The sequence below is a fragment of the Ananas comosus genome, linkage group 22 (genome assembly GCF_001540865.1).
Source record: "Ananas comosus cultivar F153 linkage group 22, ASM154086v1, whole genome shotgun sequence".
Taxonomy (NCBI): Eukaryota; Viridiplantae; Streptophyta; class Magnoliopsida; order Poales; family Bromeliaceae; genus Ananas; species Ananas comosus.
In genome coordinates, this window is record NC_033642.1 from 1,755,802 (window position 1) to 1,771,251 (window position 15,450).

Genomic DNA, 15,450 nt, shown 5'->3' on the forward strand with positions numbered 1-15,450 from the left:
TTTCTTATATTAATTTAATCACTATACCATTGTTAAGAAATTTATTAGTTTAGACTGAAATGAATAATACTTCGTTTGGAATTACGAAGAAATTACTTTACGTGCGGTGAAAAAGTACGATAAAAAAATATCCTATTTATTTTCGTACATAATATTACTTTTAGTATATTGCGATGAGTCGATTATGATATATTTTTTTCGATTTTATCGGAGAATGTAGAAGTATGTCATATATATATTTTTTCTAACTCTATTTTATCTAACAACATCAACACCATCAACGTCGAGTAGATCTCTGTACCAAACTAAGCCTAACTCCTTCAAATCTATTATTGTGACCGAAGAAAATTTTAAAAAACCGTACAAAAATCTCCATCCTTTTCCTCCTCCTCCTAAACCCTATATATATATCCGAGTTCACGTCGCCTTCACCCGGTAACCTTACCGCCTCGGTCTCCCGTGACCTTACCCTCTCTCTCACCATTACCATCGCCATCGCCATGAGCCTCTTCAAGCTCTTCGATCCCTTCTTCGACCCCTTCTCCTTCTCCTTCGACCCCGACCTCGCCCTCCTCCTAAACCCTAGCCCCTCCCCCTTCGCGATCGACGTCCTCGTCGCCTCCCTCTCCGACCGCGTCGCCGCCCTCGAGCTAGGGCTCCTGCACCGCGATCGGAGGCGGAAGTGGACGGCGGAGATCACGTCGCCATGGCTGGAGGAGGAGGAGGAGGAGGAGGAGCTCGATCGGAGGTACAGCTACAGGTGGGAGGCGGAGGCGAAGGGGGCGAAGGGGAAGGTGAAGTGGACGGAGGAGGTGGAGGCGAAGCGCGGCGGTTTCTACGCCCCTCCTCTCCCCGTGAAGCGCACGTACACGTACGAGATCTCGACGGTGAAGGAGACTAAGGAGACTAAGGAGAAGAAGGAGACGAAGAAGAAGAAGAAGAAGGGGTGCGGCGCACGCGTCGTCGAGATCGAGCACGATACCAATCCGAGGACCATCGCCATTAGAAAGGTTCGAGGAGCTTCGCTTTTTTTAATTAATTTTTATTATTAAAAAAAATATATATATCAAACTTATCTGAATTATGGGCCATTTTGAGTTTGCTTTCGAATCTTTCAATTTGTTTGATTTGAGATTAACGACCCGCTGACTTCAAAATTTTAGGGCGTGTTTGGTTCGAAGTTGGAGTCGAAATCGGAATCCTGGAATTGGAATCGGAATTACTCATTACCTACGTTTGTTTTGTTTATCACCTGAATCGGAATCGGAATAAATCATTTCCATTATCGGTGTTTGGTTTAGATGGATATAAAAAACGTAATCAAATTAATATACTAACATTATCTTTATAATATATTAATTTAAATTTAAATTAAAAATTAAATATTAAAAATTTACATTAAAATTTTGAAATAATGTCAAAATTTTAAATCTTTTTTTTTTTAAAAAAAATTAAACTTTGAAGTTGAGTGGATAATTCAAAATATGAAACTAAATTTTGATTTATTCAAATTCAAACTTAAAATTATAATTATAATTTTAGTTTGTATCCATAAATTTAATTTAAGTTTGAAATAAAATTTGAATAAAATTTTATATAAATTAAATTTAATCTAAATTCAAATTCATAAGTTAGATTCGAAATACTTAATTAAATTTTAATTTTTAATTTAAGTTCAAATTAAAATTTAAAATTATATATTTAATTTTTAAATTTTAACTCATATTTTAATTAAAAAAGTTGAAAAAATAAATTTAATCCGAATAAATATCTATTCCGTTCGAATTCAACTTCCAATTTGGCATCTTAGGTCGGATTGAAAAAAGAGGTGATTGGGGGATTTCCATTCCACACGGGAATTGGAATCGGAATGAGACTCCCGCGTACCAAACACCCACAAACGGATTTACCAATTTCGATTCCGATTCTAAGGTGAAAAAGAAGCGAACCAAACACGCCCTTATAGGATACCATAATACTAATTTAACTCTCAAATATAATTTTATATTATTTAAAATTTATAAAAAATATAATACTATTCTCTAATGAGTTTTCCAAAAAAAAATATCAAATTTATTTTTAAAAACTTTTATATAAGAAAAAAATTATAAAAATCTAGGAATAGTAATAATTTCCCCTTAAAGCATAATTTCCCCTTCAAATTTAATAGTTTACCCAAAAAATAATAATAATTAAAAAAACAATGGACATGGAAAATTAAATAGAAATTACATAACCACGCGCACTTCACAACAAGGTCACAAAAATCTACCAACAAAAGCACGATCTTTTCGATTTCCATTAACAATTCACACTGTAATCAAACGGATCTACCACTTGAAACCCTCCTAGAAACCCTAATAGCACAAAGAACTAAGTAGATCGGAGACAAATCTACAAGCAATGGCGAGTAAAGATCCAATCAGATCGGGCCTCACCTCGTCGCCACACCGCTGCACCAACTCGCCGTGTAGCCCCATCTCGCTGTCGTTGCTGCCGAGTCTCGCCACCACGCTGCCCTACGCCGCCGCCGTGCCGCGTTCGCGGCGCCGCTAGGGTTAGGGATAGAGTTTTGAGAGAGGGGTGAGAGGGGTGAGGGATAGGGTTTTTCGTTTTTTTTTTTTTGATGAGAGGGGTGAGAGATCGTATACAGAGAGAGGAGGGTGAGATGGTCTCATGGGCTTCGGGACTTGGTGGGCTTCGGAAATAAAATCTCAATCCGGGCTTGGAGTCCGGAATCAAGTTGAAGGCTGATGGGCCATTCCCATTTCAGTCCGGAATAGAAATCCCAAATCGATTCCTGCAAACCTAACAAAATTAATCGGATTTGATCAAACCGATTCCCATTCCATATCCAAAATGGATAAACCAAACAAGCCCTAATTGTAGGTCATTTTAACATGGCCCCCCTCAACTCAACTATATTTTATTATTATTATTATTATTATTATTATTATTATTATATTTGAGAAATGCTTGTATATTTAAAGTAAGTTATAAATCTTACACCAACCCAGTCAAGGGTGTAAGCACTTTCATTGGGTTTTTAGGATTAAAAAAAAAAAAGATTGGTAAACACTAGTGTGAAATATTACCCTTTCGATTGATAGACCNTTATTTTTAAAAACTTTTATGCAAGAAAAAAATTATAAAAATCTAGGAATAGTAATAATTTCCCCTTAAAGCATAATTTCCCCTTCAAATTTAGTAGTTTACCCAAAAAATAATAATAATTAAAAAAACAGTGGACATGGAAAATTAAATGGAAATTACATAACCACGTGCACTTCACAACAAGGTCACAAAAATCTACCAACAAAAGCACGATCTTTTCAATTTCCATTAACAATTCACACTGTAATCAAACGGATCCACCACTCGAAACCCTCCTAGAAACCCTAATCGCACAAAGAACTAAGTAGATCGGAGACAAATCTACAAGCAATGGCGAGTAAAGATCCAATCAGATCGGGCCTCACCTCGTCGCCACACCGCTGCGCCAACTCGCTGTGCCGCCCCATCTCGCTGTCGTGCTGCCGAGTCTCGCCACCACGCTGCCCTACGCCGCTGCCGTGCCGCGTTCGCGGCGCCGCTAGGGTTAGGGATAGGGTTTTGAGAGAGGGGTGAGAGGGGTGAGGGATAGGGTTTTTCTTTTTTTTTTTTTTTGATGAGAGGGGTGAGAGATCGAGAGAGGAGGGTGAGATAGTCTCATGGGCTTCGGGACTTGGTGGGCTTCGGGAATGAAATCTCAATCCGGGCTTAGAGTCCGGAATCAAGTTGAAGGCTGATGGGCCATTCTCATTCCAGTCCGGAATAGAAATCCCAAACCGATTCCTGCAAACCTAACAAAATTAATCGGATTTGATCAAACCGATTCCCATTCCATATCTAAAATGGATGAACCAAACAAACCCTAATTGTAGGTCATTTTAACATGGCCCCCCTTAACTCAATTATATTTTATTATTATTATTATTATTATTATTATTATTATTATATTTGAGAAATGCTTGTATATTTAAAGTAAGTTATAAATCTTACACGAACCCAGTCAAGGGTGTGAACACTTTCATTGGGTTTTTAGGATTAAAAAAAAAAAATTGATAAACACTAGTGTGAAATATTAGCCTTTCGATGGATAGACCAAAAAATTTACATCTATCTAAATTTTTGGGTGTATAAGTAGTGTTGCTTTTTTTTTTTTTTTTTCTCCCTTGGGAAAATTGTTTAGAAAATAGAGATCCTCTAAACTTTAGGTTCCTTTGCAACGGTGTCTGAATTTTTAATTTTGGCAATTAGACCTCTTAAAGTTTGTCAAATAACTCAATGGATCTCTCTCTTCAGTTGAAATTACTAATCACATAGTCTCTTTGATTGTGTCTTCAATATAATTTTATAAAGCTTTAAAATGTAAAAAAGAATTATTTTTCTATTCTAATATATAAATAAAAATAATAAATAAACTAATTGTCAAAATTGAAAGTTCATTTTCCTGTTTAGAAAAGAGCTAAAGATCCTGGGTCTTTCTATATTATTTCCTTTTTTGGGTGAACTTCATTATTCTTACTGTAGTTTAGCATATTTTTATTTTACTACCCTATGATTTAAAAAGTAATTTTGGTTAATCTTAACGACCTACCCTTAGGGCGTGTTTGGTTCGAAGTCGGAGTCGAAATCGGAATCGGAATCAAAATAAGCTGGAATCGGAATCGGAATTACTCATTACCTAATTTTGTTTGGTTTATCACCTGAATCGGAATCGGAATAAATCATTTTCATTATCGGTGTTTGGTTTAGGTGGATATAAAAAACGTAATCAAATTAATATACTAACATTATCTTTATAATATATTAATTTATATTTAAATTAAAAATTAAATATTAAAAATTTACATTAAAATTTTGAAATAATGTCAAAATTTTAAATCTATTTTTTTAAAAAAAAATTAAACTTTGAAGTTGAGTGGATAATTCAAAATATGAAACTAAATTTTGATTTATTCAAATTCAAACTTAAAATTATAATTATAATTTTAATTTGTATCCATAAATTTAATTTAAGTTTGAAATAAAATTTGAATAAAATTTTATATAAATTAAATTTAATTTAAATTCAAATTCATAAGTTAGATTCGAAATACTTAATTAAATTTTAATTTTTAATTTAAGTTCAAATTAAAATTTAAAATTATATATTTAATTTTTAAATTTTAACTCATATTTTAATTAAAAAAGTTGAAAAAATAAATTTAATCCGAATAAATATCCATTCGTGGGTTTCGGATTCAACTTCCAATCCGGCCTCTTAGTCGGATTGAAAAAAGAGGGGGTTGGGGGATTCCTATTCCACTCGAGAATTGGAATCGGAATGGGACTCCGCGTACCAAACACCCACAAACGGATTTATATTCCGATTCCGCATTCCAAGGTGAAAAAGAAAGCGAACAAACACGCCTTAATATACTTTTTGTAACACATGATAGTAAAGTGCAAATTATAGAACAGTAAAAACTGTATTGTTTCGCTCTGGTTTGAAAAACTATCACGGTAGTATTTAGTTTAGCAGCAGCTACTTACAGTGAAATGGAAATAATGAACCGTATGATAGATAAGCATACTCTTTTGAATCACAATGCGGCGAAGAAATGAAAAAGTGTTAGACCACAATGAGGTAAATTGAAGTTTACCTTTTTTTTTTTTTTGTGATATTGACGCCTCTTTGAACTTTTAATTCTGCTCTCTTTTTTTTTCTTTTTTTTTCTTTTTTTTTTTTTCTATTTGGGTTACTCTAGTTAATTAAGCTGAAATGTTGTTAAGTTTGAATAGTAGCTATGTTAGTTGTTAGCTTGTTTTTTAATTGGGTAAAAAGTGATTAAAGTTATTAATTTTGAAAATGAATAAAATGGCTACTATAGTTGACTAAAATCGCTTATTACACCAAAAAAAGTTACGAAAAGCCAACAAAAAATAAAATTAAATGTTGTTTTAAAATGGACTATAGATTGTGGAGTATCCACACTTTTTTCCCTTTTTTTTGTTTTATAGGAAAGGACTGTCTTCTTGTGGTATTGTTAGAACTAAAACCGAGAAGATCTAGTTCGTCGGATACGAAAATACCAAAAGAGATCTGAGAAAGAGAGAAGAAAAATAAAGCACACAATATTTACGTGGTTCGGCCAACGGCCTACGTCCACGGGCGAAGACGGAGCGGAGATCTTCATTATAATCAAAGCCGTACAAAATATGCCTCTCTCACAAAACCCTAATCCCAAAAAATACACCCATATTCTCTCTCTCATCTTCCGCACTAAATCAATAGCAGAAAGGGTATATTTATAATAGTGGCTAAATCTTAATACGATTAGGAATACAAACCCACTAAGATTAGGAATATCTCGATAAATTAGGCATAATCTAAAGTTAACTTAATGGGATAATTAAAACAGAATAGGGTTAGAAAACCTTGCGGTACTAAAATTCGAGACATATTTAACAAGTATTAATTGTTAAAACTATGTATGATTATTAAGTTTTCTTACATTAGGAATTTGGAAAAACCTGGGGTTTTGGAATGAAACTTTGAAGGGTTTAAACTTGGTTGATACTTGGTATTGTATTTATATAATTCAGAAACTCAAAACAAAGACCAGTGTTGTTCATTGAACTTTGTTTAAGTTGATGAGTTAAGAACTAGGATTTTTAGGAAAAGTATATTCCAAGGGCTTCCACACATCAATGTGGTCACATTTTTTTCAGATGTAACTTCCGATACGCCTTGAAAGTGTCCGTCTATTTGTAGTGGTTAAGTGCTTGCCTATAGTTCATTCTTTTCTTTCTTTCTTTTTTTTTTTTGGTTAAACTGTAATCATTTAGCCAAACGCCATAATCCATTGACAGAGTTAGATTCCTACTGTGGCATGTTGTGCGCATTTAATAGAGATATGCTATACCTATGAAAAACCTACGAACATTTCTTACGATATATGGTACATGTTTGTTATACGATTCATCTTATCTTATCTATTTGAGTACACTATAAAGAAATGGAAGATATTCACCAGATAATTCCTTAGTCTTGCAGAGTAGTATTTAGATAGAAATGTATAAAACTTACTTGAAATATAGACCATTTAAATCCGACTATCCAACCTTTCAAAAATTTGATTTTACTACCCAATCTTTTGATTTGTTTGATTTAAATGATTTGATGATTCTTCCGATATAAAATTTAAGCTAATTGCTTGCTTAAATAAATTAATAGTTACGTAAATTGCATAAAATATATTAACTAAACCTGTAATATACACGACGATTCAAAATTTGAAGTTAAAGAGTCACTAATTGGATTAAATCAAGTAATTTAAAAGATCAGGCAGTAAAATCAAAATTTTTTAAGGTTAGGTAGTCATATTCAAATGGGTGATAGTTGAGCTAAGTTTTATCCATGTTTCCCTAATTTTTATGCAGCATTTAGTAGCATGGGGTTGCATAATAAATGCTCTTCTTCTTTTTTTTTTTTTTCCTTTTCCTTCTCTCTTTTTTCCTCCTTTTAGGCATATTCATTCATCTTTCGATCAATCATACAACCACCCTCATCTTCTAATCTAATTGGTAAAAAGATGAAAAAGTGATTATGGATGTTACTTCTTAAGTTTCATGGTATCATTAATTTTAAAGCTCCATTTAGATAAAAATGCTGCTCCTTTGGGAGTTCAATAGGTATATCTCCCACAAATTTTCCTCATATATTCCGTGTTATTTGTTACTATTGAGAAATCAACGACGGATTCAAACTGATTTGTAGAAATAGACTGATCCCTAGTTCGATTACATCTGCAGTGTTTTAATTTTAACAGACCGGTTCTAAATACCAAATAGTCGAAATAGATACTCTGAAAGGCTCCAAGTTCTAATCTTGTGATCAACCTTTGTTCTTGTTAGTTCGAAGTGGTTGTTGTTGGCAACTCTCATCTGATGCTCTACATTCCATTTCCATCTCGCAAAGGCTTTCGCGAAGAGCTACATCAAGGGCAAGAGAAAGGAGCTCTCCCCACAAGATGCTGCTGTACTGATCCAGCGGAACTTCAGGGCGCATCTCGCGCGGCGCTCGCAGGTGCTTTGCTGCCTTCGTGATCTGGCGATAGCCAAAGCTAAGCTGAAGGAGATCAGAGCCTTGTTCTGTAACTTCTCCTATCGCCGCCGGATCGCACATGATGCGGAGGAGCGCCAGAGGTTCTCGGAGAAAATTATCGTCCTCCTCCTTACTGTTGATGCCCTCGAGGTAGTTCAACTAAAATGGTCTCATAATTGCTTATTTGTTTGTTATTCTAACATTCGAAATCCTTATTTTGGTGGCCATTAAAGGGACCCGACTACATGATTCGAGCCGCGAAGAAGTCCATGATCGACGAACTCGAGGAGATGCTTGAGGTGGTGGATCCGCAGCCCGGGAAGCTAAATTCCCTCGGGCGTCGAAAGTTCGATCTCCCCAACGGACAAATCACCGATGAGATGATTTCGAGCATCGAGGAGGTGGTGAGAGTCGCCCAAAACGGTGCCTAGCGCTCCCTATCGGAATCGGAGCGGCTTTCTTGTTAAGGTATGCATAGTTTCGTGTTGTTGTATTTCACTTCTTTGAATGTTTGTGTGTCTTACCTTGTTTACTGTTCAAGACTTTTCCGAAAAGCTTTGCTGAAACTGTTGCGTTTTCTTCGAGTTTGAATCTATCAGTGTGGTTTTGCGCTGTGTATGTGTGTGTTATTATGTCATGCAAATTTGGTTTCATTTTCGAGTTTCGAATCGATTTGCTTTGCTCTATATTGTGGAGTGTGATAAATTTGTGAAGGCGGTTTCATTGCGGCAGTTTATAGCTGGATATAAGGCCTGTTTGATGGATAAGTGATGTGATATTTTAATTATTATTGTGTATCAATCACAATATTGTTATATCACTTTCACATTAGTGATAAATCAACATTTAGTGACTCAACTAGGTTGTGGGACTTTGATTACAAGAATTCAAAAAATTTGAGTCAGAAATTACCAAAAAAATTAAGGTTTAAGGATCAAACATGATTGAGGTTATACTAGTTCAGATAAAATATTACAGTTTCCATCAAAATAGGAAAAAAAAATTATATTTTTACATGTTAACTCTTTTTAGGCTCAAAAACCAATGGGCCCAATAAAGCTCTAGTATGTAGAGTATTATTTATTATGAAGTACAATTTTCTCGTATGTATTTCTTTTGGACCCATTTAGGGCCCACTAGTATCTGAATTATCATCTACATTTTATTTTGGTCTTCGAACTTTTAATTTCTCTATAATCTTAAAAGAGTTTGTTTTTAGTCCTTACACATCTTTACTATTAGGATGCGTTTGGTTCGAGTTATCCTGGCAAGATTATAGGCAATCCTATAATGATTACTGTGTTTGGTTCATCCGCTATGTAATCTAGTCATTAATGTAGCATTACAAATCGAGCAGCATTACACCAAAAATATTAACGAATATTAACGAGAGGGGGTCGTGTATCTTGCATTACTAAAAACCGGTAATACTATATATTATATAAAATGACAATTTTACTCTCGAAACCCTTTCAATACGTTATTTTAAAAAATTTAATTAATAATTTTGAATAGTCAACTTTTAAATTTTAAATTTTGAAATTAAATTTTTATATTTTAAATTAAAATATTAAATTTATATCCTAAGTGCTCCCATTTGCTTTTCGGCCTTTAATTTAAAAAATTAAATTATTTAAAATAAAATTTGGTAAAAAAATTATTGTTGGTAAACAGTAAAAAAAAATTTACGAAATATGACTAAGGGTAATTTTGGAATAGACTATACTTTATTGTCTAGATTACTAAATTTTATAGACAGAATCAAACATAATAACACTATAAACACTGCAATCCAGCATTACATTATTGTATTAAACTAAACGCACTAATACAGCATCAGTAGTAATCTCATTTAGAAATTCAAGATACCTGAATATATCGAATACTCTGTAATATTATATAACTCGAACCAAACGCTCCCTTAAAGAGAAATTATTATCTACATTCCATGCATTTGTATATTTATATGCTACGCATTTATCGGTTCTTTATTTTATCTCACATTTCAACTGTTCCATCCATTGAACAATAATTGTATAGCTGTTTAGAATATAAGATAACCTAGGGGCGAGCAATAATGCTTATTCAAAGATGAGGACTACACTGAAATGTTATTGAAAGTAGGGCTGGCGATCTAGCCCACTGTTTGCGAGACAGTTCGTGTTCGGTTCAAAATGGGTTTAAGATCGATCGCTTGTTTAATAAATGAGCCGAACACGACTGAAATTTTTCAGCTTGCTCATGTTCCGTATACCTCGAATTAAAGAAATCTATATTTTTTGAATTTTAGTTATTAGATTAAGATTCTAATTTTCTATTTTTCTTTCAAATTTTCACTCAAGAGTAGAGCTGATAATCTAATCTATTGTTCACGAGCTAGCTCGTGTTCGACATGTTTAATAAACCAGTGAGTACGAGTCAACCCAGCCTGCTTATGTTCGGCCGTTGAACAGTCCTAATACAATATTTTCGTTAGTAATGCTGACCCTCGATAAGAGCTTATTTGGTTCACAGAATTTAAAATTTTCTTAAATAGTTAGCCTCTTAGATATTATTATTTTAGAATATATTTATTTAGATCATATATTAGAATATCTAGAATTTTAACATGAAATAAAAACATCTTAGATTACCACAATATCCTTATTCCTAGATATCGACATTGATTGATATCTATACTATATATTAATTGGCACTTTCATCACATCAAAAGAAGGCGCTTTAGGAGAGCCACAAATTATCATATAAGCCAATAAAAGATGGTCACATGTCCAGTAAATATTAATGGGCACTTCTATCACACTAAAAGAAGGCTCTCTAAGAGAGCCACATATTAGCATATAAGCAAATAAAACATAGCCACATATGCGGTAAATATTTTGGATGCATCTAATGCCCCGTAAATTAATTCTAAAATATGCATTAAAAATAAATATCTGTAATACAATCAAATATTTAAATATTTTATATTACATATATCTATACTATATATTAATTGGCACTTCTAACCCATCAAAAGAAAGCTCTCCAAGAGAGCCACATATTCCATTAGCATATAAGCCAATTAATAAAAGATCGCCACATGTCCGGTAAAATATTTTGGACGCATCTAATGCACCGTAAACTAATTCTAAAATATACATCAAAAATAAATATCTGTAATACAATAAATTATTTAAATATTTTATATTATATAGTTTATATTATATTTTATTTTATAGTATTAATTATCAAATATTCTATCAATAATTTTATATTCTATGCGCTATATGGAGGATTAGTATGCGCCAGATATAAAAAAGATTTCTTCTCTTTCTCGAAATTATAAGTGCACCGTATAAAATATTCTCTGCATCATGTGTATATGTATATGGACATCGCATACTTAAAATCCTTTAATAAAAATTTTAAAATTAATTTATTAAACTTTGGATATTAGAATATTAGTCATCTAACATAAATTGCGATGTATAAAGTATTAGTATAAACCAGGTGCATATAATAGTCTCTTTTTTCTCCAATCAAGTTTAACAAAGTAAAAACACCTCTATCTATTCTTCAATTTGAAATAAATCCTCTAACTTTAACTTTTTAGTTAAAAATAGCATTAAATACTATAAAGTTTATTTAAATTTTCAAATAACAATATTAGAATAATTTAACTTTACAATATTGAAAGTTAAGAAAATATTAATTAAATAAAGTTATTTTTTATAGTATACAGAAGAATACTGTATAGATTTTTTTAATCTTTTTTTGTTATAATTTTTATAATTTTAAAATTTTAATAATATTGTATATCTTAATTGATTGAAATATCACTTACCTGCCGTGAAGCGCAGGCCCTGTACTAATGTCTAGTAATACATTATTTCATACTACAAAGAATAATATATATTGTAAGTTTAAAAAGGTATTTTAGTCCATTTCAAAATCTTATGCGATAAAAATTCCCACATTTTATGCGGATAAAAAACATCATGAGAATTATAAATCTATGTCAAAGAACCAAACACAGGAGTTCTCAATTCCTAACCCATATATATTCATGAAAATTTTAAGAAAATACTTTAAACCAAACATGCTCTACCAATTAGTAATTTAATGCCTCTCGAAAGTAAAAATAACTCTCCTTGTTTTGTTTCTTGTAGCTATTTTGTTGATGGGTGCAGATATTCGAAATTTTATCTAAACCCGAATTCCAAATGAGTGGACATATCCGATGCTAAATAGATATAGTTTCGGATATGAATATCAAAAACGAAAATATAATAGATTTGGATTTGAATATGAATTTTGATTGTTCCTGATCGGAATTCGAACCCAATCCGAACCCGAACTGATTTTACATTATATAATTTATACATAAATGTTTGATGTTATATTTGAATTTATATTTTAAAAAATATAAATTTAATCTAATATATTTTTAAATATTGTAAAGAGAAAAATTGTTTAAGTTCGGATTTCAAAATTAATAGTCAAATTCGAATTCAAATTTTTAAAGATCTGCTCTCAATCTGACCCGTTAACATCCTACCAAACAAACATCTTCACCACAATTTGCTCGCTGTCACACCCCGCATTATACGTTCCCCGGGCACGCCGACAAATCCACTGTATACAAAAGAATTTTCTCTGTATACGAAGCGATAGCTGTACCTATAAAACATACAATACTACAAACAGTAGTATAGATACTACAAACAGTAGTATAGAGCTGCCAGAAGAACCAGTAACTAAAAACAAACTGAGTTTCATATACATACGTCAAAACCAAGATACAAAACTACTCGCACTGGCGAATTAAACATCTGTATGTACATGAACTCCAGCCAAAAACAACTACCTGCTGTAGGGGCACCTCTAGCTCGGCTCGTCTGGTAGGGCTCTAACTCACGACGCCCTTGCCTCGATCCTGATCAGCAACAGCAGCAGCCGAAGACGATGGCTCTGCAAAAACAAGGTAACAACAGGGCGTGAGAACTACTGTAAAAATAAGTAGTTCTCAGTGGGTGCCGCACTCAACATCATCGGTCCACCCATTAAGTCTACAGAAGGGAGCAAAAATAGTAATAAATGCCGGAATAAAATCTACAGCTATAAGTTATTACACTATCATGCTCTAAACTAACCTACTGTAATGATGTCAATCCCGACTGAATCTCTTTAAGGACTGTAAACATACCTGTCCCAGAGACTGTCAATACACCCGTCCCGCCCAGTTGGGACTATCCAGCTACCTCCACACTAACCAGTCCATGGGGAGCAAGTCTAATCGGCATGACCGACACCAACGCGAAAGCACAGCTCCCGTCTCTGGAGTGGCACTCGTGGGAGGTACCCAACCGAGTATGCAGTGTATCTCTGTCGAGCTAAATCGGGCTCTCACAAGCCTAAGTCAAGTAACCGACTCTAACTGGTCTAACAACCAATAGGTCACGTACCCTCGGCACAATCTGACGTCAAAACGGCGATATGGGTCCACCGTCAACCCCGACGATACCCAACAGTCCGGAACAGTCTGAACGCTACTGTAAAAATACGCTAGGCATCACAACACGAGCGTAACTGAACTCTAAACTATCAGGGGTATCCATCACACCCATACTGCGATGATACAAATTTACAACGGCTCCTAGAGCTAAATCAGGTAGTGTAAACAGGTGATAGGTCCAAATCGCCGATTTTCTCCTTATTCAATTTTCAAGTCCAACATGTATAGTTTAACTAGATTCAGAAACATGCTTCAAATTCAGATTTCAGCTAATATGCTACTCAATGAATTTAAGCTAGTATAAAGTATAAACAATCGAAAACTATACATGTTTACTAATCTCTACTTAGAAGTAAACCCGATGAAAACACACCTCAAATGCTAACTCCTAGCAGCGAAGGGAGTCTCGAACCAATAATAATCCCTGCTGGATCAACTGAAATCCTCAAAGTCCAGAAATCGAGCTATCTCCAAGCTCTACATATCGAAATCCGTCAATTCTGTCCAAATACAACAGCAGCAGAGTAAAATAGAAGTTCGATCAAGCTAACCTTCACCAAATTCAGTAATCTTGGACTTCGTGGATTCCTCTCGAAGTCTTGAATCCATCAAACCAAGTTTCGTCACAATCCGACACTTCTACGTTGCGTACGAGCCAAAACGCCGACGGTCGACGCTGGTATTCTGCAAGAACAGCATCCTTGAGCTTGAAGTAGTAAGCACTTGCAATGGTTGGAGGAATTTGATGAACATCTCACCTCAAAAGCTATTCGAACTCCGGCGCGACGTCGAGAACAGCGAAAATGCACCCTCGCGCGGCTTCCCCGTAGCGCTACGACGATGAAGACACGCTCGAAAGGCACCGCGGCGCGACGTCGACAACAAATCAAATCCACCCAAGCTCCTCCTTGCTCACGATCGGGTCTAGAGAGAGAGAGGAGAACAATAAAATCCTCTCTCTCTAACCCTCTACGGACATATAAGCGGTGGAGAGGTGTGGGTGACACGAACGAGGTAGAAAATTACCAAAATGCCATCTCACCTACCCTGGTGTACTGGAACACAAGCCCGTGTACCGGTATCAGAGGCCAACCCGAGAGCAGTCTGCGCGCAACCCTGTGCAGTGTACCGGTACACCATGCTGGCTGTACCGGTACAGCAAGCAGAGAAACCTGCTATTTGCAGATTCCCTTGCCAAAAGCTGCTCTCGCGTCGCATAGAGTTCGTTTTGCGTCTATTTCGCGCTAACGCGACTCAGACTTGTCCCGACACTCTCCAGAGCTATCGACAAGCCTTTACTGTTGTACACCAGGGATCTCACATCCTTCTCCACTACAAAAAGTTTCGTCCGCGAAACTTAAGCATACCTCAGCTCAAGTATCAAACAAATAGGGATAGGATGTAAGGACTGAGATTTTGACAGTGCAACTAAACTCTCTGTTGACGATGTTTATGTGTGTAATTTAATTACATAAGCACTCGTCAAGTTTCAGGAGAAAATGAGCTAAAATGGAGAAGTTACGCGATTATTAGTTTTCACTTAAGTGAATAGTAACTCCGGTTTTCCGGAGAAGCCACGGAGTAGAGATGGCTTTCGGCGCGTATCGGACTCCGTTCATAGCGATCCAATAGCTCGTTTTGAACGGTTCAGCTATTCTGGAACCAATGGCACTGACGGATTTCAGATACGATGCACAGTTTTCGAGAAAAAGGAGTTTTAAGAAAAGAGGGTTTCCGCTCCTTGCTATTCGTGCATTTTAAAACTCCTCGTGCTCTGTGCTTGTGACCTGGGGTTAGGTGAGAGTTGTTTCTGGTACCTACT

At 34.9% G+C, this 15,450-nt stretch overlaps 1 protein-coding gene across 1 annotated transcript; it reads left to right on the top strand.

The window, feature by feature from the left end:
* Window positions 405-8,817, top strand: LOC109727615 (BAG family molecular chaperone regulator 7-like). Its single transcript, XM_020257775.1, has 3 exons — window positions 405-1,010; window positions 8,006-8,281; window positions 8,365-8,817. Exons 1-3 carry the CDS (start codon window positions 501-503, stop codon window positions 8,560-8,562), a joined length of 984 nt encoding a protein of 327 aa, XP_020113364.1. The 5' UTR covers window positions 405-500; the 3' UTR covers window positions 8,563-8,817.